The sequence below is a fragment of the Ictalurus punctatus genome, chromosome 25 (genome assembly GCF_001660625.3).
Source record: "Ictalurus punctatus breed USDA103 chromosome 25, Coco_2.0, whole genome shotgun sequence".
NCBI lineage: Eukaryota > Metazoa > Chordata > Actinopteri > Siluriformes > Ictaluridae > Ictalurus > Ictalurus punctatus.
Genome location: NC_030440.2, coordinates 18534195 through 18559003, shown reverse-complemented (window position 1 = coordinate 18559003; position 24809 = coordinate 18534195). Strand labels below are relative to the sequence as shown.

Below are 24809 nucleotides of genomic sequence, written 5' to 3'. Positions count from 1 at the left end.
CAGAATGATTTATTCCAATTTATACCAATACCATATAACACAAGTTAAATACAAAACAATTTTTTTTAAATAATCACCTTATGAACTTCTGACCAATCAGAATCTAGAACCGAACAATTCACAGCAATAATTCTATTCCTCCCTGTAGGTGAGAGCTGTACTGATAACATTCAGATCTTCTTCTGGCTCTCCATTTCAAGAACCGGAGTTCTCGTCATTACAGTTATTATCCTTACAATACTCCACATGGTTTTAAAATTAAGATCTTAAACTTGATAAAATTGTGTTTTAATTTGTTGGTCGAACTGTATTTTCTCTCTTGTTCTTGCTCTGTGATTCTGTTCAAATGTTTTCTGCAACAACAAAAAATATAGTATATATATATATCTATCTCATTGGAGCTGTGCGTGTACTGTATCGCTAATATCTACCGTGATAATAACTCTCACAAGATGCTGCCTTGAGTTCCTGTTGGTCTTGATTTCTCATAATGCCTCCGTTTTTCCCGGAATCAAACCACTGAACTCACCGACGTGGTCATCACATCCTCCAAACTCGTGCACGCAGACTTTCAACCGCGAAAGGGAAACGATCTGAATGCTAATTGCACCGTGCTGTGATAATTACGTATATAAGACGTACGCTGCAGCAGATAGAACACAGTCCTGGGTATTAGTTCTCATTCTCACTGTCACATCTGTATGATTTTAGAAAGTGTAGAGAGTAAAAAGGCAACAGCGTTCGGTGAATTAAAAACGTAAGTTCAGTACAGAAACTTAACAACCAAACTTACTGAACGTATCGTAGCAAAGTCTTTCCCACCTCTGGAGAGGATTTACATCCAGTAACAGAGAGCAACATATCACACAATGTGCTGTTTATCAGCTGTATGAGGAAAATAAGCTGACTAGGGAAAGAAAGAAAGAAAAAAGAAAGAGTGCTACCTTTTATTTGAAAAAATCAAGGGTCAGGGTTTCATGTAATATTGTTATCAAAAATAAAAACCCAATTACAGCATTCCCCTTTTTTCATCAAAATGAAAACATTTAATTTAGTTTTTGGCAAATTCGGAACACTTTTCAGGAATATTTTGGTGTAAAAACGCCTCGGTGTTTGTGTGTGTGTGGGGGGGGGGGGGGGGGGGGGGATAACACATCTTAGAGGAACTCAGGAAATGAGTTCTCACGTTGATTATCAGCATCATCCACATCAGTGTGTCTCATTGACACGCATCGTGACGGAGCAGAGATAGGACGGATGCAAGTGCAGGATGAACAGTTGTTTATTTTAAAGAGAGACAGACAGACAAATCCAAAACGTGATCCACAAACATGCAAGAGGTCAGGCGATCGGCAAACAGGCTTACACGGGGCAAGGCAGGAATCTAGGTCCTGGTCTCGGAAAACAGGGTCGATAAACAAAACGAGAAACATGAACTATGACGAGGAACTGGGAGCGGATAATCCAGCGTGAACTAACTTTAAACATGGACCGCGACTATAACTACTATACGAACTAAACTAACTCTATGATAATCTTCCGCGTTGTGTGCTGGGAGGCGCGCGGTATATATGCGGACATGATCAGCGTCTACACCGCTAACAGCTAAGAGCAATACAGACCCACGTGAAATCCCAGCCAATGACAGAACAGGGAGGAGACGTGACAGAAACATAAACAACACACACGTGTCCAGATGTCACTACTGACAACAACGGAAAAGCGGCGCTCGCGCATTCGCGCTTAGAGCACGCTGCTTCAAGGGGAATCATGACACTCATCACCTGAGGTAAAAGTCACTCGAGATGTCTAAACACAGGCTTCGTTATCGTCTCTTCACTCCACTGGTCTCTGTTCACTCTCTGTTCACTCTCACGTCACACTAACTAAATAATAACCCCAACTTCCTGGAATGCTGGGGTATGTGAAGAAAAGAATTTCACTGTGCTGTGACCAATAAAGACTCATTATCATTATCTTTATCATTATCATTAATCACTGATTCATTCACTCACGACGGTTCTGTTGCTGAAATGTCGTGTTATTAAAGTATTTAAACATTTTAAAACTTTGACGTCTTCTCCATTTTTGGTGCTGACGTGACTGAACTGGTGCATGGGCAACATTTTCATTACAAACTGAACGAATGAGACTGGCGTCTGTTTCACGATGACGTTTCACATGATCGAGAGGAAATCACACTCAGCTAGAGGTTTTAATCATCTCCACTGACTGTTTTCACCACAGCATTTATTAAACTGCCTCCTTACTCGACATGGTCTTTGCAGGCGTATGTCAAGATAAGGCTAGAAAATAATCTAAAAACATTTCTATCTGGGATTAGAAATGTTACAGGGAGCAAAAAATTAACGTAATCAAAGAAGCAAACAAAATCACTCTAAATTGTTCCAGCGTGAAAACATCTTTTTTTTTAAAAGTGCTGAACCCATTAATGATATTATTTTTCTAAGTTCAAGGCAGTGTAGCCCAAATCTAAACATTTACCCAATAGCCCTAAATTCCCGTCCAGAACTGCTCAGGAAGACGTGAGGTTAAAAGCCTCTATAGACAGGTTTGTTGAAGATTTGATGATGGAACTTCAATTATTAACTAATTTTTTAAAAAATAAATAAAAACAGACAGATTCAATTTCAATTACAATTGTAAGATCTCGATAATTACACCTCATGAGGATTTAAGGCACAAGTTCCATCTCGGAGACGACGCCGATCCAGCTGGAATGTTCCGGGAAGTCCACGGTCATTTCTTCCCCAACAAGATCTGTTCCGGAAAAATAAATTATAATAATTTAATGCCAGAACTTAGTCACAGAATAAGAATGCAGTGTGTATGTATTACAGCTTCAGAACTGTCAATCAAAAGCCTTACGCTTGACCACGCCCACACTTTGGTGAGTCACCCTTCCCCAGCTGAGTTTTGGATTGGTAACAGACGGCTTCACTCGGACTCGGTCTCCGACTTTAATCCTCCTCTGCTGAGCTGAAATTCCTAGTATACGAAAAAAAATCCATGTTGGAATATTTTAGCAGTTAAAGGACTTTTACAGAACAGAGTTGCAGATTTCGTGTGGATGTTATTCCACTCTCAAACACGTTATTTACAATAAGAGAGAGACTAGATATGAAACAACAGCATACATACAGTATCTTTGTTAACGCCAGTTAGTTAATAATCCAAATCCATAACTATCTGTACCCTGGCTGACTCTCTTTATCAGATTACTGGTACATAACAGTACCCTTGAAAAGTAGGGGGAGTTTCTCTGGAGGGTGTGATGTGGAGATCGGTGCTTGTAAAATGCAACACTTTTTTTTATTCATTCCAAATTTCCTGGTGGCAACAGGTTAAGTAGGTCTGAACCAGACTTCTCTATCCCAGCTCCTCCTGGAGGACCCCACCCCCACCCACCCCACCCCCCACACCCCAACATTCCAAGTCAACTCTGAGGTATAAGGTCTGCTCTGGGGTGTTCATCCAGTGGGACGTGCCTGATGCAGCTCTAACGGGGGTTAACCAGGGGTGTCCTTGTATGGTTCATGAACTACCTCAATTGGCTTCTCTGGATATGGAGAAGCAGCAGCTCTACTCCGAGGATCTCCCAGATTGTCGAGCTCCTCAACTTGTCATGAAGAGTACACCTGGCAACCCTGCAGAACAGCCTCATTTCCACCGCTTGTACTTGTACCTTTTACTTTCGATCATGTCTCACAGTTTGTGACCATAGTTGAGGAAAGGGACGTAAAAAACCAACAAACCGAGAGCTTCATCCACAAAATGTGACTAACATCACTGCCACTGACCTGATCCAGTTATCCATCTCCCGTTCTCTTATTCCTTAAACTCACAAACTCAAAATTTGTAAACTTTTTTAATATAAAAAATACAGGGTGTTCCAAAAGTCCACCTACAGAGGGGAAATTCACACTTTTAATCTAAATGTCTTCCAAAATTTTTCATACTTGGTTCAAACTGTATATATATATATATATATATACTGCACTTCTGGAAGCTCCGCCCACATGCCCCTGTTTGGGCACCTAACGCAGTACAGGTACTTAATTACACTACCACTCAGTGAAGCAGTGGAAACAATAACCAAACATAAGGTCTCAGTTACACACACACACACTCACACACACACACACACACACACACATACTTTTACATGTTTACACACCAGATTCATCAGCAGCAGTTACGCGCTCCATCTCAGACAGGAGTCCTTTCCATTTTTTATGCTCCGGGAAGTCGACGATCACAGTTTCCTCACTTATGGCTTTAAAATGGAGCAGATTTCAGATTATAATCAAACTCTGAATTCATTTGTGATTAAACCTGGATTAAAAACCAGTACAACACTTACACATGACGACGCCTACACTCCTGTGTGTGACAGTGCAGCCCCAGTTAAATGTAGGTGTGTTCACAGAAGATTTCACCCGAACTCTGTCACCGACCTTGATATGGACTAACAGAGGAAAAAAGGACCAGGAACCGGAACTCAGCAAAAGTGATGGACTTTCTTTTTCTTACATTTGAAATGTACTTACATTTTCTAAACATGTTTTCCAGTTCCTGCTTGTAGAAAATCTCCAGTTTCTCTTTAAACTCAGAAATCATCTTTCTCACGTCACTAAGAGAGACGAGCGGCTCTAAAGTCCGAGCGGGCGACTCTTCATCTCCAGAGGGACTGGGCATGCTCTCGAAGTTCTGTTAAAGGACAACAAACACTTATTTTATTTATTTTATACTAAGAGTCATATTCAGAGTTGGAAATGAACTCTGTTAAGTTACATCAGTATTTTTATGTGAGGAAAGCTCCTCGTATTCAGGGTCGGGTTACGCAGCTGAGGGGATTTTCTGAGCTCCACATTTAGATTATTAACATCATCTGGGTGTAGGTCACACCTCAGAGATTTCTTGTGTAGAAGCGTCTGGCTTTTTCAATAGTGTCTAGACAACTGCCTTTTAACCCCCCCATAAAATTCAATTCAGAGATAGAAATTGTGGACTGCAGACGTAGATCACATAATAGACATAGAATAATAACTCTACATGTTAACAGTACACTCTAACACACTTCCTGACAGATTCAGACCTGAAGGAAGTAGACATTATCCTCCGTCTGTATAAGCTTGTCCACGATGTCTTCCTGTCCCATCAGCATGGCGATTTCAATCTCCAGCTGTTCCTGAAGCTCGACAGCTCGATCATTATAGGCCGCCTCCTGAGCTCTGATTCTCTCGGTCACCTCAGAGCAGCTTTTCTCAAGGGCAGTGACTAGCGAGTTAAAGGCTAGCTCCGTCTCCTCCACTGCCTTCTGTGTGGACCTCTGGTTTAAAACACACACACACACACACACACACACACACACACACAGCATTTTTATTTTATATACAATGTATTTCTAATTAATACACAGAGACACTAACTGAGCCTTGAGAGGGTTGATTCAGTAGAGACAATAACTTCTTTTAACTTTTCTGTTAACCATAATGACCTTTCTTTTACTCTCACACTATCCGTCGTTACCCAGATGAGGACGGGTTCCCTTCTGAGTCCGGTTCCTCTCAAGGTTTCCTCCTCGTATCATCTCAGGGAGTTTTTCCTCACCACCATCACCACCGGCTCGCGCAATAGAGATAAATTCACACACTCTATCTGTAAAGATGCTTTGAGACGACGTCGGTTGTTAAACGCGCTCTACAAATTGAATTGAATTAATAGCAGACGTACTGATTAGTAAAGTCTGGGAGAAATTACGCTCTCCCAGGTCGCTGTTATGATACAATACACTACAGAGCTAGTGAGAACCTTATGGTTACTATAGTAACAGCTCATTCACAAGTACGGCAGACACTCCACATATACGGATTTTAAAAACGTGTGTAATCGGTGACCTGTTGTACGTTGTGTACACGCAAGAAAAGAAAAACATTCCTCATTGGCCAGTCTGGTTGACTAATTATTGTTGAGTCTTGATATAAACTGTGTTCCTGAGTTCCTGCTGAACCTGTTCGAGCACATGTACACGAGCCTAGGACATGACTTCACTTATTCATAACACATGCGTTAAACTGACAAAAGCACATTATACTGTATATCATAATGGAGTCAGTGTGGATTCTGTTCCTGAATGAAGGTTAAAGAAATATAAATGATATATTTACTCTTTACATGTTTATAGCATGTTTGTTGTCTTGAAATACACCACAGACATGTGCTTCTTCTTTCCAGAGCATTTTACTTACTGTATGAGATTCTGTGGCTTTCCTCAACTCGTGAAGCTCTTTCTCTTTTTCTTTGCGTTTCTCCACAAATTTGTGTTTATTAGCCTGCAGCGTGACCTGTGAAGAACGCAGTCAGGTTTACAAATCAATTATGAAACAATTAACAACACGCAGTGTCTGAAATAACGTGAGAAAACTGGACTTTTCCATGTCGCCGCTGTGGTACCATGAAGGGGACGCGTACCTTTAGTGTGTTGCTATCGTTTACCTGAGAACGTGTACATGGTACCGTTAATAATCTTAAAGAGCATGTTCACAACTGTTAGTCCAGTTGCTGATCCTGAATCAGAGCAGGATTTATACTTCTGCTTGGTTTGCTGTTTGGTTTGGTTTGTCTTCACACTGCGCATAATTAATCAAACAGCTCGGAGAACACTGAGCTGGAACTAAATAAATGATTAGATGTGATTAAATGTTTTTGTGTGTCTGCATTTATTTTCTCTTTTTCTTTCACCAAATCTCCAGAAAACATGGCATTTCTCCGTGCGTTGGCTCAGCTCACATCTACAAACAGAGTAAAAATCTGCGACCCAAAAAACCCCCCAAAACTCATTTGATTCATTTCCAGCAGTCGAGTCGATTCAGAGTCAAATCACTTTCTCTTTTCAGTTGAACGTTGCTGAGACCATCTCACTCCGATGCCGTCAGACCGGTGTGATCCACACCCATGTGACCGCCATGTTCTGACCTTCATAAAGAACCGCATCGATGACAGTTCCTCAACCTCAGCTACATCGCTCCAGTTAATAAACCAGTCCCTCCAGGATTTCGCGATTTTGCGAGCGCATAAATTAACGCAAAATAAAGCAAATTCGGCAGAATTCGGAGGAGCTTGTGATTTTTCAAAATTACCACACATTTGGGTTGAAACGCGTCATGTGACATCGTCACAACATGCATTCAGCCAAAGCCCTCTTCGATTCACGTGCGTCAAAAAGAATACAGCTAAAAGGTCTCGTTTACCAACAAACGTCAAATCTCCTCAGACACCACTACTGTGCATCCTCCACCTGGATGATCCGATGGCAGCCATAGTGCTCCACAACTCCCACCACACACCAGCTATCAGTGGAGAGGAGAGAGTGATGGAGCCAGTTCAGAGATGGAGATTATTAGGGGGTGATAGGGTCAGTGGGGGAATTTCACCAGGACACCGGTGTATACCCCTAGTCGTTGGGATTTTTAATGACCACAGAGAGTCAGGACTTCAGTTTATCGTCTCATGTGAAAGACGATGCTGTTTTTACAGCATGCTGTCCCTGTCACTATACAGGGGCATTAGGCCCCACACAGGCCACAGGCCCCCTGCTGGCCTCACCAATACCACTTCCAGTAGCAACATTAGTTTTCCCCAGGAGGTCTCCCATCCAGGTACTGGCCAGGCTCAACCCTTCAACCGATATACGGCTCTGGCATATCACTAATACAACCAATCTACTAGCCTAATGTAAACCGCAACATCCCTGACCAGGCAGTTACTAAGGATGAATGAATAAACACTGTTAATGCATCACATTTAATAAACATGGTGTTTGTACCGCAAGCTTCACATCTGACCGCTCACTCACACCCACATTAAAGTGAAAACCTCCGGCTCATGTGACTTGCACTCGTGTAATCTCAACCAGATCCACTGTGACAAGAATTCTAAAGTAAGAATTAACACTGGGCTTCTATTCGTACCTGTACCTGTATCTGATTAGAACACATTATCTGTTCGCTCTGAGTAATATAGTCAGATTCTGCTACAAGGGAAAGTACCCGATAGTGCTCTGTAATAACAAATAACAGTTTAATGAATAATAATAAAGTGTCCCACTTGTTTCTCGTCTCTTTCTGCTGCAGATGAAACCGTGTCGTGGCCTTTGTGCTCGTCCATTACACAGCTCATACAGATTAAGATGTTGTCGGTGCGACAGAAAGCCTCCAGCAGTTTGTCGTGTCTCGGACACGTCAGTATTTCGGTGGCGACGACTAACTTGTGTTTCCTAAGAGCCGGAAAGTCGTAGTGAGGCTGGAGATGCGTTTCACAGTACGCCGCTCGGCACTCCAGGCATGATCTCACCGCTCTGAGCTTTACATCAGTGCAGAAATCACACTCAACTTCTCCAGGCTGAGCAGAAGTCTGAGCTGGAGGAGAAGGAGGAGAACCCTGAAGCGTGGTGTTCCTCAGCGTCTCCAGGATTTCAGCCAGCATTGTGTTTTTGTTGAGTGCAGGTGTTTTAGGAAAGTCCTGTCTGCACTGTGGACATCGAGCTCTCCTGGAATAATTTCGGTCCCAGTAGTGTTTAATGCAGCTCCTGCAGTAAGAGTGTCCACAGGGAATCGTCACCGGATCATTCATCAGATCCAAACACACTGAGCAGTTGTACTGATCTCTATCTCGGAACAGAGACGCTGCCATTTTACTCTCAGCCGAACACCACAGGAAAGTCTTCGTGAAGCTCCTGAACTTCCGTCTGCTTGACCTGATGAGTGTCTAGATAAGACCCAAAGACTTCCTGCTTCCTTCTGATTCGCTGAGAATTAAAGTGGAAAACCCACAAAAATGTGTGCGCATGTCTGATGAAAAGAGAAAGTGAAAGTGAAAGAGCGGCGGTCATGAATCAGAAAAAAAGCTTTAAATATGTTTATTTATCATTGTATCCTCTTTGTATATGTTTTTTTAAAATCATTAATTCAGACCTGGGCAGTGTGTGGAAAAGAGTTTTTCACTAAAAATGTAAAAGTGAAGAAGAATAAAAAGAGGACAAATATACACGGACTCGAGGACTGAAAGACTAGTAGAAGTGTTTCAGGGGTTAATGAGCAAGATAAGGAAATGTTTTGGCACCCTCTGTTGGCCGTTAAAAGCTACAACAATCTATAACACGTTTGATTAAAATCGTTTAGTCCACCCTGATTTAAGTTTAAATGTAAAATAAATTTAAATAATTCATTAATAAATTAATTAATTATAATATATAATATAATATAATATAATATAATATAATATAATATAATATAATATAATATAATATCTAAACACCGTGGCTGTAATCAACGTACTCTTTTAAATGCACACTCCAGAACACTTAATTACATAATTATATCCTAATTTAATGCACTTGGCTTCAATATTCAGATCACAAGATCATGCAAGGTGGAAGGAAAGTGAAGCTCAACTCATAAAGAACAGCAATAATTTTAAAAAAGGGTTTCTTGACAGGAAAAGTTCCTCATAGCAGCATTACAGAGTGCAGGATGTGCCGTGGTGGGGGTTAGTAAGAGCTCTTCAGTTTATCTTTTGTCCTATTTTTTCCCCTTTTCCTTAAAAAATGAAAAATCCTCCTGCAGAGAGACAGCAGATGAAAATGAGCGATGTGGCCAAATCTGACACGTTTACTGTGTACATCATAAACACTGATGTCGATTAAGGTCTAAGAAAGAAGTGACTTTTCTTATGTATTTTTTAAATAATATACTGTCTGTGATGGAGAGTCGAGTCGACACGCACACACAACACAGTAAACACACACACACAACACAGTAAACACACACACACACACACACACACACACACACAGTAAACACACAATTGATTTGTTTATATTCTTCAGCAGTGTCCTACTTTGCTCCTCGTCTTTTGCTAGATGATTTATTAAAAATGATCCATCACTGACAGGAGCGTGCCTGTTTTGATCAGCCGTATCAGCCGTTGGTTTAGTTTAGTCTGATTGTTAGTACAGCCGTGAACGGCACAAACTGTCCCAGGACTGTGTGATGACATTTTCACTACCAGTACAGTTACACTACAGCACACAGTATATTAACTCTTTACCAGAAGCTACAAAAAAAAAAGAAAAGAAATTTGTGCCCATGTTCAGCGCTGAATTTATTGGTGATGTCACACTCCACAGTACTGTTTAATGGCTCATGTGAAAGTAAACACTCAGGCTTTTAAGAATGCGCATTGTTTGTTTTTTTTTTACCTAGCCTACTAGGTTTATCCCTGCTCAGCAGCAGCTAAACACAGAGTCACGCTGCTCTACACACAGAAACCCAACAGTGTCCTGACTCATCTTCTAACAGACTTGTGGTGATAATATGACTCATTTGTTAATCCTGATTGAAGAAGTCGATTTCCATTCCTCCAGTGGAATGGAACGCCAGTGTACTGCGAGGAAGGGTTATAAAATGATTGTGAAACACACTCCACCTGATATTACTGTCACTTCCCAGCCCGTCTGGCTCCAACATCCACACCACGGTTAAAGTCACAGGCATCACAATATTTTAATTTAATCAGCCAATCATGCGGCAGCACCACATCATAGAGATACAGGTCCAGAGCTTCAGCTAATGTTCACATCAAACATCAGAATGAAGAAATATTTACTGCATGAATGTGCAGGTGTACAGGCGTTCCTAATAAAGTGACTGGAGAGTGTATCTCTTGTATCAACACGACTTTTAGAAAAATCAGATTGATTTATAATATACAAATATAACTCTACGGTCTCAATATGAACACAAATCTTGAATAATTTAGGACACAATTTCCATCTCGGAGACGACGCCTATCCATCGTCAGAACGTTGCGGGAAGTCCACATTCATTTCTTCCCCAAGACCTGTTACGGGGAAAAAAGATTTTATATGTATAGCAATGCATGAAGGCACACAATAAGAATGCAGCATGTCCACAGTACAGCTTCAGAGATGTGTCAATCAAAAGCCTTGCTCCTGACCACGCCCACACTTCACTCACCTTTCCCCAGTTGCGTTTTATATATTTAACATACAGCGTCACTTTCCTCTGCTGAGCGGAAGTTCCTATGAAACAAAATATTTTGTTTGGAATATTTTAATATTTTAGCAGGTAATGATCTTTCTCAGAGCAGAGCTGCGGATCATCACGTGGATGAGGAATAGAATAGTACTGAAATGAATGAATATCTCTATTAGCAGCAGAGAGTTATTAGCATAATCCAGATCCACTGTGCCCAGTGTCTGTATCAGTTTCCCATTGCAGAAGAGTACTTGTGTCTGGTAGAAAAGCTGTCATCGAGACCAGTGTGTCCGAGTCGGAACTTTTTCAAGCTCCGCCCATATGTCCGAATTCAGTACAGCTTAATTAAACTCCGGCTCAGACAGCAGTGGAAACAACGACGTAAGATCACAGTTACTTTACTGATTCATGACATGAAACCACTACACATTTCACACATTCCAAATACACACACACACACACACACACACACACACACACACACACACACACACACTTTTCCATGTGTTTACACACCAGATTCATCAGAAGCAGCTGCGCTCTCCACCTCGGACAGGAGTCCGTCCCAGTTTTCATGTTCCGGGACGTCGACGAGCCCAGTTTCATCACTTATGGCTGTAAAATGGAGCAGATTTCTAATGACAATAAAACTCTGAATTCATTTGTACTGTAACTTGGTCTGTAGTGAGCAGACAGTGTATAATGAAGAGGATTAAAAATTGTAGATTTTAAATGGATCACTAGTATGAAAACTAAAACTACACACACACACACACACACACACACACACACACACACACACACACACACACTTTATAATAACTCATGACACTTCCTGAAAGTTGTAGGATTAGATACCAGAGTCATCAGCAGCAGTTACGCGCTCCATCTCAGACAGGAGTCCTTTCCAGTTTTCGTGCTCCGGGAAGTCGACGATCACAGTTTCCTCACTTATGGCTGTAAAATGGAGCAGATTTCAGATTATAATCAAACTCTGAATTCATTTGTGATTAAACCTGGATTAAAAACCAGTACAACACTTACACGTGACGACGCCTACACTCTCGTGTGTTATAGGACCCCACTGAAATGTAGGTGTGTTCACAGAAGATCTCACCCGAACTCTGTCACCGACCCCGATATGGACTAACAGAGGAAAAGTTCAGGAACCGGTTCTCAAACAATAATGAACTTTCCAGAAGATTAGGAGTCAAATATTTAGAAAGAACACACTTACAGTTTGCAAACATGTAGTCCACTGTCTGCTTGGAGAAAATCTCCAGTTTCTCTTTAAACTCAGAAACCATGCTGCTCACGTCACTGAAAGAGACGAGCGGCTCTAAAGTCCGAGCGCGCGACTCGTCATCTCCAGAGGGACTGGGCATGCTCTCGAAGTTCTGTTAAAGGACAACAAACACTTATTTTTCACAAAGAGTTGGCAAATTAAGCAGTTCATACAGGATTTCTCAGAAGGTTTGTTTTGGTGATTTTTGTGGCCAAAAAACGCTTGATTTCGCTGCGGCTTTTTTTCTTCTTCAAAACTGAGATGCGACTTGTGGAGATTTTTGTGCTTTTTTGTGGAAAACTACTCGACCTGGCGAAATCGCAATTGCACTACATCGTTTTGCTGGGTGTTTGCAGTGATGTTTGTTGGTAAATGAGAATTTTTAGCTGTTCTCGTGCATTTGTTCAAGGCACAGGAATCAAAGAGGTCTTTGACTGCATGCATGTTGTAATGATGTCACATGACGTGTCTTGGACAAAATCTGTGGGAAATCTGCTGTCATTTTGAAAAATTGCAAGCTCGTCCGAATATCGTGGAGTTTGCTTGATTTGGCGTTCATTTCTTGCATAAAATCACGAAATCCTGGAGGGACTGATTAGGTACAAAAGTTCCATCAATGTTTACCTTGTATTCAGAATCAGGTTATGTAAGATATGTATTTTCTGAGCCCTGCATTCATATGATTAAAATCACCTGTGTGTAGTTCAGACTCTGTAGCCAGAGTTTTCTGAAGTATCTGAAGTTTTTCAATGACATCTAGACCGCCACTTTTAAACACAAGCACTACCTCTTAAGAAAAACCCACAGATTTCTTTCTGCTGTCAAAAATTGAGCACTACAGTAAAAAAAAATCTAATAGATTTCTCCTCAGCGTCAGCTATTTCAAACTGCCTTTTCAGGATCTTGAACTCCTTCCTCAAGCGTTGGATTTTCTTTTCTCTTTAGTTTGTTTTCTTCTCCTGACTGACTTCATTTCCGCTCTCTGTCTCCACCCCAAAGTGTTCTCTTGCTAAGTTGTAGGTGATGGCTGATTGTCTGTCCACGTTCTTTTCTGATAAGGTTGCTTCAAGGATTAAGCAGTTAATGTTTTTAATTTGATGCGCTCTCCTGTAAAGAAAATGTGCCTGCAGTTTGAAGAATGATCTAAATAATCTTCTACACTATTATTACTCCTATTAATTATTTAATAGTGCCATATTTATTCATTTAACACTGGCCCCATTTTGCATTCAATCATTTTCAGCCAAACTGTCAGACAGTGGCGCTGGACTTAATACTGCTCTGGACTTAATACTGCTCTGGACTTAATACTGCTCTGGACTTAATACTGCTCTGGACTTAATACTGCGCTGGACTTAATACTGCTCTGGACTTAATACTGCGCTGGACTTAATACTGCGCTGGACTTAATACTGCTCTGGAATTAATACTGCGCTGGACTTAATACTGCGCTGGAATTAATACTGCTCTGGACTTAATACTGCGCTGGACTTAATACTGCGCTGGACTTAATACTGCTCTGGACTTAATACTGCGCTGGACTTAATACTGCGCTGGACTTAATACTGCTCTGGACTTAATACTGCTCTGGACTTAATACTGCTCCTCACTTGACTCTGAATATGGCCTACACTCTTTATTTTTCTAATAATATTAACACTGCAATCTAACACACTTCCAGACAGAATCAAACCTGAAGGAAGTAGACATTATCCTCCGTCTGTAAAAACTTCTCCATGAGTTCTTCCTGCCCCATCAGCATAGCGATTTCAAGCTCCAGCTGTTCCTGAAGATCTGTAACTCGATTCCTGTCCATCTCCACCTGAGCTCTGATTCTCTCGGTCACCTCAGAGCAGCTTTTCTCAAAGGAGCTGATTAGCAAGCTAAAGGCTAGCTCCGTGTCCTCCACTGCCTGCTGTGCAGACTGCTGTATTAAAAAAACACCATGTATATGTTATATTTGATATAGATATAATTTATACATACTGTATATATTATACATTGATTTAATAAAGATTTCCATGTCTTAAAATATCTGCAGACCTAACACGCAAAAAAAAGTTGCAAGCTGTTTTACTACCAGAGAAAAGAGCTTAAAAAGAGCTATATATATATATATATATATATATATATATATATATATATAGCTCTTTTTAAGCTCTTTTCTATATATATATATATATATACACTGCTCTTTTTAAGCTATATATATACACTGCTCTTTTTAAGTTCTTACAGTGTCTCTTTACTTACTTCATGAGCCTCAAGGGTACTTAGCAGGTTGTGAAGCTCCTTCTCTTTTTCTTCGCGTATCTCCACAAATGTGCTTTTATAATCCTGAAGTATGATCTATAAAGTTAATTATACAAATGAATTGTGAAAATTTAACAAACTAACACACACTCTCAGAATTAATGATGTCCTGAGTATAACACTACATCACCCTGAATGTCCTGTATATACAGGAAACAAACAGAAGGAACAAACAGACAATGTTCACTTTTGCTTTCAACCTATACATCTTTCATTTTTTCTCTTTTACTTTGTGGGGAAAAAAAAAACAATTAGAGCTCGAAGCCAACATTCAACCACTTGTTCTCGTGATATTGCACTAATGGGAATTATCTTGAACATGAACGTGTAAGAAAAACGGTTTCAGACATTCGACCTTGCTGTGACCTCGACCGTGTCCAAAATCCAAAATCTAATAAGTTCATCTACTGGTTACAATAATAATTCTGTATAAATCCTAAAAACATTCAACAACTCATTCATAGTGGCAGAGGCATAAAAATAGATCAATAAAACACAAACTAAAATTACATTCGGGACTGTTCACTTTATGTCAGTTCTCTCTTTGTGGTATGGGTTCATCCATCTATTTGTTCAACAGCCTGACATGACTCTAAGTACCCTAGAGGTCTGAGGCCATACTGTCTGAAAGAGTCCAGGACGATGGGTGATTCTCGATACTCAAATTGATGCTTCCTTGTTTCCTCACTCCTCCGTCCTCCAGCCTGTGACCCGGAAATTGATCGAAGTCAGCCATCTTGAAGGACATATCAGTTCTCTAATTGCAACACGAGGAGGCGAGGAACGTGGAGTGCGGAAGCTTCCAGAGGAGCTAGGAGCGAGGATATAAAGGTGTATCCTATGTTGAAATATACAATACCTGCTGCATGTATAAATTCCTCTCCTCAAACAATGTCAGGAACTCTAACCACTCATAACTGTAAGTATGCTGCATGAAGTTATTGTAAGTGAAGTCTGTGTTGCTGTAATAACATATTTTTGACATAGCCATATACATTTTAGAGCATTTTTAAGCATGTATTTTACTTTTAACGTAGTGGAGCTACGCTTCTTTCAGTAGTTGTGTGTTTCGGGGTTCTCTCTTTAGTCTCCTCTTCAGGAGGTGAGGTGCTGATCAGTTGGGTGAAGGTCTGCTGATGGACGTGTCCAGTCTAAACCCTTCCACTTTCCCCCTGGTGAAGTCCTGTGTCGAGGTGGAAGTGTGTTTTGGATCGTTGTCTCGCTGCATGATGAAGTTCCTCCTGATTCATTCGGATGCGTTTCTCTGTAAATCTGCAGATAAAACGTTCCTGTAAACGTCTGAATTCATTCTGCTGCTCCATCATGAGTTCATCATCAATAAAGATCAGGGAGAACGTTCCAGAAGCAGCCGTGCAAGCCCAAGCCATGACGCTACCTCCACCATGTTCTACAGATCAGCTCGTATGTTCTGGATCATGAGCAGATCCTTTCTTTCTCCACACTTTGGTCTTTCTATCACTTTGGTAGAGGTTCATCTTGGTTCCAGAACTTTTGTGGATCGTCTCTGTGTTTCTTTGTGAATTCCAATCTGATCTTTCTGATTCTTACTGCTGATGAGTGGTTTCCATCTTGTGTCGTGGCCTCTATATTTCTGCTCTCGAAGTCTTCTTCGAGCGGTGGACTGTGAGACCTTCACCCTGCCCTGTGGAGGTTGTTGGTGATGTCACTGACTGTTGTTTTGGTTTTTCTTCACAGCTCTCACAATGTTTCTATCATCAGCTGTTGTTTTTTTCCTTATCCGACCCGTCCAGTGTCTGATCCTCAGTACACCAGTGTTTTATTTCTTTTTCAGAACATTCCAAATTGTTGTATTGGTTACACCCGATGTTTCAGTAATGCGTCTGATTGATTTTCCCACTTTTTCTCAGCTTCAAAACAGCTCACTTTTCTCCCATAGACAGCTCACTGAACTTCATGTTGGCTTATCCTTTTTGACAACAAATGCAGTCTTCACAGGTGAAACTGAATGCTCAAACCAAGAGAGATGTTCAGAGCTATTTATTGTTTAAACAACCAGTCCAATAGGACACACCTGGATAACAAGAAACATCTCTCAGACATACGCCCTAATAGTTTTGCTCGCCTACAAATCGGGTTGTCTGATACAAAACTTGCTGTGTTCTATGTTGTTTAATGTATTTACATATAAATACCAGGAAATAAAAGAAGAAATTCTAACCTCTCTTCTCATATTCATCTTGTGATCTCAAACCCAAGTGTCTTCGGTCTACAGCAAAAACAAATGAATTAGCCCGGATGTTCCAATAGTTTTGGAGAGGACTATGGAAAGGCTCATTTAGGCATGAAATTTAATTGGCAAGGTCAACCAAGTTGTATGATAACAATTGTTTTTGCTTTTCCTGGCTGTTTTTAGCTCCTCCCTTAAATGTCACCTTACTTCTAAATGGCAAAACCCTTTAGATTTCATGGGGTTGATTACGAGAAGCTGTACAGTCTGTATAAGGCATGTTTATGATCTGGAGCAAGGAACGCTGATAAGCAGAGCTGATAAATGTAAATGAAAAAAAAACTGGCCATGGATCAGTGGCTCGACACTGGGACCATCTTGGTTTCTGAAGCAGATCCTCTGTTGGAGTTCATCCAAACTGTCAATTATTTACCACAGACCAAAGATTCATTACAGCACATTCATTCAGAAAGGACTGAATTTTACAGACTTTAGTAGATTTATTTTTCTATTTCATTTAACCTTCACGGTCTGATTAGCGAAGTGATGACATGAAAAACAATGAAAAGAGAATGTTTGAAGACGAATGGACAGAAGAGTAGGATTATTATCCCTAACTCAAGTTTAAACCAGAACTATTTAATCTGTTCAGAGTCTGTGACATATTATGTTACAGATTACAGATCATGTGATATTACGATTACAGATATTATTACGTATAATATCTTTATTACGTAAGAAACCAAAGTTCAACATGAAAGGGTCAACGGAGCTCCAGGCAATTCTCTTACAGCCCAAGACCGTGAGAACCCAAGAGCCCTAATGAATGCTTGTTAAGGTTAGCCTGGATTTTAGCAAAACATAAGAAGCCATTTACTTTTAAAAAATATTATTTTAACTATTTTATTTTTTAGAAAGTCTTTCCCATGCTTTGTTATGTGTTATATGATGAATAGCCCTATGTTTTGAAATGCTCATTTGTTTATAAAAGTATATTCAACATAAAGCATATAATAATATAATTATAATATCATAAGAATTAGGCTAATCATTAGAACTAATCACTAATCCTATCCAGGCCTTTATAAGGGGTTTCACAGCAATGGGAGTGAATACTAATGCATTCACAACTTTTACATTTTCTAAAAATTTGTAAATAAGGTTGTATTTTTGCACAAACACTTTTAAGAGGAGTTGTTGATTTGTTATTGGTCACTAAACTGATGTAATAGTCCACCCCACTTGATGTTGGACCAAGTGTAATATTGTATATGCAATCTTTTAACTGAGAAGGCGTATGTAGTGTACCTTTAATTATCTTTTAGAATAAAACTTTAAAGGGTACGGGTGGTCCTTAAGGTGCAGTTATACATCTGTGGTTATTTTTAAAGCTAAATTATATTCGTATACACAATGTACAAAAGATGTGCCCTTGATGATACCACTTGAGTGAAGAAGTGTTAACATAATGCCGCTGTATCTGTACGGTGGGCGTGGTTAAAGAGGATTTTTTTTTTTTAATTATATATGAACCATATCACTCTGTCTCGAGAAACACTGGTAAAACTCAAATTTTAAATAGTGTGCATTCACCAAGTTAAGTCTAATTCAAATCATGTGACCCTGAGTTGGGGTTAGTGTTAGTCAGAAACTAAGGATGAATGAATGAACACTCTAAATGTTCATGTTCACGTTCATAAAAGTGGTCTTGTGAACATAAAAGCTGCCATGTCAACATTTCTGGCAATCTTTCTAAAACACAAAAACAACAAGGGTCTTCTATTCATATCTGTATCTGCATCTGTTTAAGAACACTTTATCTGTTCATTCTGAGTAATATGCTCTGATTCAGTTACATCTCTATCCCAGTTATAAGGAAATGCACCTTTGTTTCTGATAGTGTTCTGTAATAAAAATGAATAGAGGTTTAATAAGAGAAAAGTGTCCCACTTGTTTCTCGTCTCTTTCTGCTGCAGATGAAACCGTGTCGTGGCCTTTGTGCTCGTCCATTATACAGCTCATACAGATTAAGATGTTGTCGGTGCGACAGAAAGCCTCCAGCAGTCTATCGTGTCTCGGACACGTCAGTATTTCGGCGGCGACGACTAACTTGTGTTTCCTAAGAGTCGGAAAGTCGTAGTGAGGCTGGAGATGCGTTTCACAGTACGCCGCTCGGCACTCCAGGCATGATCTCACCGCTCTGAGCTTTACATCAGTGCAGAAATCACACTCAACTTCTCCAGGCTGAGCAGAAGTCTGAGCTGGAGGAGAAGGAGGAGAACCCTGAAGCGTGGTGTTCCTCAGCGTCTCCAGGATTTCAGCCAGCATTGTGTTTTTGTTGAGTGCAGGTGTTTTAGGAAAGTCCTGTCTGCACTGAGGACATCGAGCTCTCCTGGATTCATCTCGGTCCCAGTAGTGTTTAATGCAGCTCCTGCAGTAAGAGTGTCCACAGGGAATCGTCACCGGATCATTCATCAGATCCAAACACACTGAGCAGTTGTACTGATCTCTATCTCGGAACAGAGACGCTGCCATTTTACTCTCAGCCGCACACCACAGGAAAGTCTTCGTGAAGCTCCTGAACTGCTCTCTGCTTGACACCTGATGAGTGTCTAGATAAGACCCAAAGACTTCCTGCTTCCTTCTGGGAAGTGTGAGAATATTTTACTTTTCTTTTTGATTGCTACTTCAGACCTTATCAGCGTGAGGAAATGATTCACCAAGATTCATAGTGAAGGAGAGAAAAAGGGGGAGTAACAAAAAAATAAATAAAAGAGAGGAAAAGCAGAAGAATTGGGAGAAAAGTGACCATCAGCGAGTCAAACAAACACCATTTGTCAGCAAAGCAGGAATGAATACATGGGAGAAATATATATATGAGATATTTAACACAGGATCTTCTTCGTATCTCCTTTTTGTTTCTTTTCTTTGTGTGTTATTTGGTTGATTGGTTTGGGTTTTTTTTTTTTTTTTTAGATGTTAATTCAGATTGTCACTGTGATAGGTTTTCACCAAAATTGACCATTTAATTTTTTATTTATTTATTACTTTATTATTATTATTATTATTATTATTATTATTATTATTATTGTTATTATTATTATAAATGTTATTCAAATGTATTATTTTAATATTTATTACTTGTACTTTTGGACCATTAAATCCAATTAAAACTAGAGGGAGAGAAATGAAGGAAAGAAAAGCAAAAAACTAGCTAACTAACTGATAGATAGACACACACACACACACACACACACACACACACACACACACACACACACACATATATATATATATATATATATATATATATATATATATATATATATATATATATATATATATATATATATATATATATATATACCTACAGGTGCATCTCAAAAAATGTGAATATTGTGGAAAAGTTCATTTTTTCCCTGTAATTTAATTCAAAAAGTGGAACTTTCATATAGTCTAGATTCATTACACATAGAGTGAAATATTTCAAGCCTTTTTTATTTTAATTCTTTTTACAACTTACAGCTCACCGAAATCAAAACTCCAGTATCTCAAAATATTGCAATAAAGAATTTATAATACAGAAACGTCGACCTGAGACGACTCTAATCAGATAATTAACTCAAAACTCCTGCGAAGGTTTCCTGGGGCTTTGATCTCTCAGTCTGGGTCAGTACACACACACACACACACACACACACACACACAATCACGTGGAAGATGAAAGTAAATGTTGCATTTCATTTGGAAATCAAGGTTCCAGAGTCTGGAGGAAGAGTGGAGAGGAACAGAATCCCAGCTGCTTGAAGTCCAGTGTGACGTTTCTACAGTCAGTGATGATTTGGGTTGCCAGGTCATCTGCTGGTGTCGGTCCAGTGTGTTTTCTCAAGTTGAGAGTCGATGCAGCGTCTACCAGGAGATTTTAGATACTTCATGCTTCATCTGCTGACCAGCTTCATGGAGATGCTGATTTCCTTCTCCAGCAGGACTCGGCACCTGCCCACAGTGCCAGAACTTCTAGTAACCGGTTTACTGACCGTGGTGTTACTGTGCTCGATCGTCCAGCCGACTCGCCGGACCCGAACCCCATAGAGAATCTACGAGAGACACCCGACCCGACGATACAGACGATTCTTTCTGGTATTTTAAAAATTTTCCAAGTCCCTCACTGGCATTCCTGCTTCTGTTAACCGAGCTGTGTGAATCTCCCCGTACCGTCGTCCTGGACAGTTAGGATATTTTACCACTTCTTCATTATGGGTGAGATATATTCTTATCGTTGCTTTCTGTTACATGTTTTATCTCTAATCCTAAGCTTGTTATATGTTTTTGGTGTTTCTTAAACATTTTGTAAGTGTGTGTGTGTGTGTGTGTGTGTGTGTGTGTGTGTGTGTGTGTGTGTGTGTGTGTTTTCAACTTCATGCTCTTTCCATGCAGTGTATTGATGCCTGTTTCCTACATTCTTTGCATGTGCTTGTACATGTGTATATATGTGGATATATTTGAAGTGTTACCACTACAGGTTTATCTCATATTTGTCCTTTCTCTCTGATCTCTGTGCAGCTGATCAACGCCCTCCTGCGGCTGGACCTTCTCCCTCTCAGCTGTTCAATCTCCCAGGCCTGGGTGAATATCTTCGTCATCAGCTGGCACATTTGGCAGTGGACGTTGCTGCTCTGCTGGAGCGTCTCTGCTCCTCACCTGTACACCCAGGGTTTCCTCACCCTCCCGCTTATCGTATCGTTCCGTCGGTGACCTTTGCTCATGCTTCTACTCAAACTGAGGCTCATCTGTCTCCCATAACCTCTGTGGAGGGCTCGACAAGTCCTGCTCCCTCCCCAGCGTGTGATATGTATCATAGTGATTCTCAATAAACTACATGCTCTGTTACCCTTGTGTTTTCCTGTGTCTTATATTTATTCCCACAGCCTCCATGTCACGCCGCATCGATGCGGTAATTCGTCCAAAAGGATTAAAGCCCCGACCGAGTATCAGTGCATGCATTAACACTCTTTTCACAAGGTCCACATTTCTGTATTATAAATTCCTTATTCTAATATCTTCAGTTACTAGAGTGTTGATTTCCGTGAGCTGTAAGCTGTAATAATCGAGATTAAAACAAAAAAAGGCTCGAAATATTTCACTTTTTGTAAAAAATCTAGATTATATGAAAATTCTACTTTTTGAATTAAATTACGGAAAAAATGAACTTTTCCACGATATTCTAATTTTTTGAGATGCACCTGTATGTGTGTGTGTGTGTGTGTCTATATATATAGAGAGAGACAGATAGATAGAGAGAGAGAGAGGGCGAGAGAGAGAGCGAGAGAGAGAGAGAGATTAAAAGAGAGGATAATAAAAGGTTTTGGCTCTCTCTATCAGCCATCAACAGCAAAAACAATCGGATTAAACTCCTCAGTCCATCCTGAGTTTAATTTAAACAGAACATCTATAAACACTGTCTGTAATCAGTGTTTTCATTCCAGCGTAAACTCCAGCACTGATTAATTACAAACATTATTTAATGCAAGCGGATAAAACACGTTTAAATCATTAATACTGATATTAACTAATGTTTATTGTCCCTGTTATGTAAATAAATAAATAAATAAATAAAGTAACTATCTTACTGTGTTTTCTCATGAATCTTAAGCTACGCAGGTAAATCAAATACTGTTCCGTAGTAATCATGGTCACTGTAATATACTGTAAGAAAATGAAATGTAAATAAAATTCAAACAAAACAATCAACTGGGACAGCGTCTTTATGGTGTTAGTGTCAGTGGTGTAATGGTCTGTGCTTATAACACAACTGACAGTGAATAACTCCATCATGGCTCCATATGAAAGATGTAGAATACTGGTTGTTTATTCAAAAAGTAGATCAGTGATAAGTCAGGGAATAGTCGGCTTGTTAGCTACTTGCACCAACCACCCCGGCTCCCCCTTAGCTACGTCCCTGAAAGCACTGAAAGAAGTTTGATCAGTTGGCTGGTTAGTAAGTCTCCATATTTCCAGAATTGAGCAATGTTGTACCACGGGACTCCTTTTGGTTTCAGTGAAAATGTACAGCACTAGCTGCCGATATGAGTAGATTTACACTTGATAAAAGAAGAATGGAGTTATGTGGAAAGTATGAATTACAATCCACCGTTACAGTACCACTGAGACATCAACAGTCTTCAACATCAACCTGCTAGTAACAGGGTTGAAGATCCAGGCTAACGTTGGCCATTATTCAGAAAAGGATGCTAACTTTGTTAACATCGCGTTCAGCATCATGACAAAAACACTGTAACAGTAAATAAAGAAATTCTTTCAATAATTACATATTCTTTGTAGCTAAGCCGCTGCTGAGCTGGAGAAGACGAGCAATGCTGACAATATTTGAAAGCTATGACAGAGAGCTGTGAGGAGAAACTTTTCTCTTGGCCTCGCTGTTAGTAAAGGTCTTGATGATGAAACTTCCTGTTTGTCAAAACTCGAGACTCCGGTGTTAATTGTCATGTGTACAGGAAACAGTCTGTTACACAGTACAATGAAATTCTTACTCTGTGAATTCTTCCAGCAACCTCTGATATCATTTAAGCCGACATATGGAAAAAACAAAAACATAAATTACAAATAATGCAACAAAAAAAAAACACCAATACACACACATGCGCAAGAGAAAGTGTATATGTGCAGTGTAAACATGGTTCATGTGTAAAGGCTCGGTAGCTGTCGTGTGTTATTGGTTTAACTGGTAAATGGGTTTCAGTAACAGGGGTGCACATACACCGTGGGGCATGGATTAAATGTAGAGTGCTGCAGGAATGAGGTGTTTTTGCAGGTCAGCCTGGAAGTTAGCATCATCCCCGCGTACCTCGACAAAATCTCAATAGGATTTTTCCATTGGCTTTTGGATTACTGCAGGAAATACGCTGCTCTGTGACCAGTAAACGTTGATGATTCGTATACGTTCTTGTTCATCAAGATAATCTTCACAAACGAACACAACTTTTATGAATTTTGAAACCTAAATACACTCGCCAGAAGTAAAAAGCTAACGTCAGGCTAGTTTATAGAACTACACCACGGTCGCATGACTTCAACGTCACCGTCGCTACGCTTCCGACAACTCTTTCAATCTTTATTTAAAATACAATACAACTGGTAAATACTCTAAACTCATAAATCTACAAGTTTGAGCTGGAATAGTTTGGAAGAGTGCGAGTATAAACACAGCGAGGCCGCAGTAGAAGAGTTTTCCTGTTCGGCGTGATGACGTTTAATTTCCCCGACAGCGTCCGTAGTCCCATTTAATCACTTGTCAGCAATCGCCTTTTTCAAGACACGTAAAAGCTTAACAAAATAGAATAAAACGTGAAAATATCTTGAGTTGTGACAACCACAGACTTTATTTCAGGCATTAAAAAAAAAAAAAAAACATTCAATGACTAATTTTTCTGGGTTTTAGGACTCAAATCCTGCAGCGCTCTATTATTACTTCGAACACATGAATAATGCAAATGAATGTTTTCACACTTAAATTACAGACATAACAAGCTGCCCATGCACAAAAAAAATGTAACTTACCTTTATTTTAATTATTATAATACAAATGCATTGTATTTTATTTTTACATTATAAAATAAATGCATTTATTTTTATAATTATAATGCATGACACAGTATAATTGTCCGCACGGTGGGACAGGAGAAAACAGCCTGTTTATGAGGGACACTGAGGATATCGATATGCAATAAACAAATACATTTTTTTGTCATTTTATTTAGATTTTGCCATAGGAATATTGCCGCTTATGCAACTTTCTTTTGTATTCTTTTGACATTTATTTTGGGACACAATAGGTCATTTGTTGATGGAATGCTGCTGTCGGGAAAACCATCACACACCACCAACTGTTAACCTTTAAAAC

The 24809-nt window shown here is 39.8% G+C and overlaps 2 protein-coding genes across 2 annotated transcripts; both read right to left on the bottom strand.

Annotated features, from left to right (window-relative positions):
- Nucleotides 1-1264: 1264 nt before the first annotated feature.
- Nucleotides 1265-8808, bottom strand: LOC108257673 (E3 ubiquitin/ISG15 ligase TRIM25). The gene is made up of 8 exons (XM_017455603.3): nucleotides 8131-8808; nucleotides 6273-6368; nucleotides 5120-5353; nucleotides 4572-4731; nucleotides 4385-4489; nucleotides 4199-4297; nucleotides 2890-3009; nucleotides 1265-2781 (listed from the first exon to the last, which is right to left on the bottom strand). Exons 1-8 carry the CDS (start codon nucleotides 8713-8715, stop codon nucleotides 2696-2698), a joined length of 1485 nt encoding a protein of 494 aa, XP_017311092.1. The 5' UTR covers nucleotides 8716-8808; the 3' UTR covers nucleotides 1265-2695.
- Nucleotides 8809-10167: 1359 nt separating this feature from the next.
- On the bottom strand, nucleotides 10168-19526 carry LOC108257675 (E3 ubiquitin/ISG15 ligase TRIM25). Its single transcript, XM_017455605.3, has 9 exons — nucleotides 18839-19526; nucleotides 14620-14715; nucleotides 14060-14293; nucleotides 12319-12478; nucleotides 12126-12227; nucleotides 11940-12038; nucleotides 11598-11696; nucleotides 11061-11125; nucleotides 10168-10923 (listed from the first exon to the last, which is right to left on the bottom strand). The coding sequence occupies exons 1-9, from the start codon at nucleotides 19421-19423 to the stop codon at nucleotides 10906-10908; spliced, it is 1458 nt and encodes a 485-aa protein (XP_017311094.1). The 5' UTR covers nucleotides 19424-19526; the 3' UTR covers nucleotides 10168-10905.
- Nucleotides 19527-24809: the final 5283 nt, after the last annotated feature.

Bases quoted from the DNA above. Each gene is read 5' to 3' on its own strand.
- LOC108257673 (XM_017455603.3), bottom strand. From the start codon at position 8,715: ATGGCAGCGTCTCTGTTCCGAGATAGAGATCAGTACAACTGCTCAGTG. The intron at 6,369-8,130 runs GTGGGACACTTT...CGTTCTTCACAG, and splicing joins CAGAAAGAGACGAGAAACAA to GTCACGCTGCAGGCTAATAA. The intron at 4,732-5,119 runs GTCTGAATCTGT...GTCCTTTAACAG, and splicing joins ATAATGTCTACTTCCTTCAG to AACTTCGAGAGCATGCCCAG.
- LOC108257675 (XM_017455605.3), bottom strand. From the start codon at position 19,423: ATGGCAGCGTCTCTGTTCCGAGATAGAGATCAGTACAACTGCTCAGTG. The intron at 12,479-14,059 runs GTTTGATTCTGT...GTCCTTTAACAG, and splicing joins ATAATGTCTACTTCCTTCAG to AACTTCGAGAGCATGCCCAG. The intron at 12,039-12,125 runs GTAAGTGTTGTA...TCCATTTTACAG, and splicing joins GAGTGTAGGCGTCGTCACGT to CCATAAGTGAGGAAACTGTG.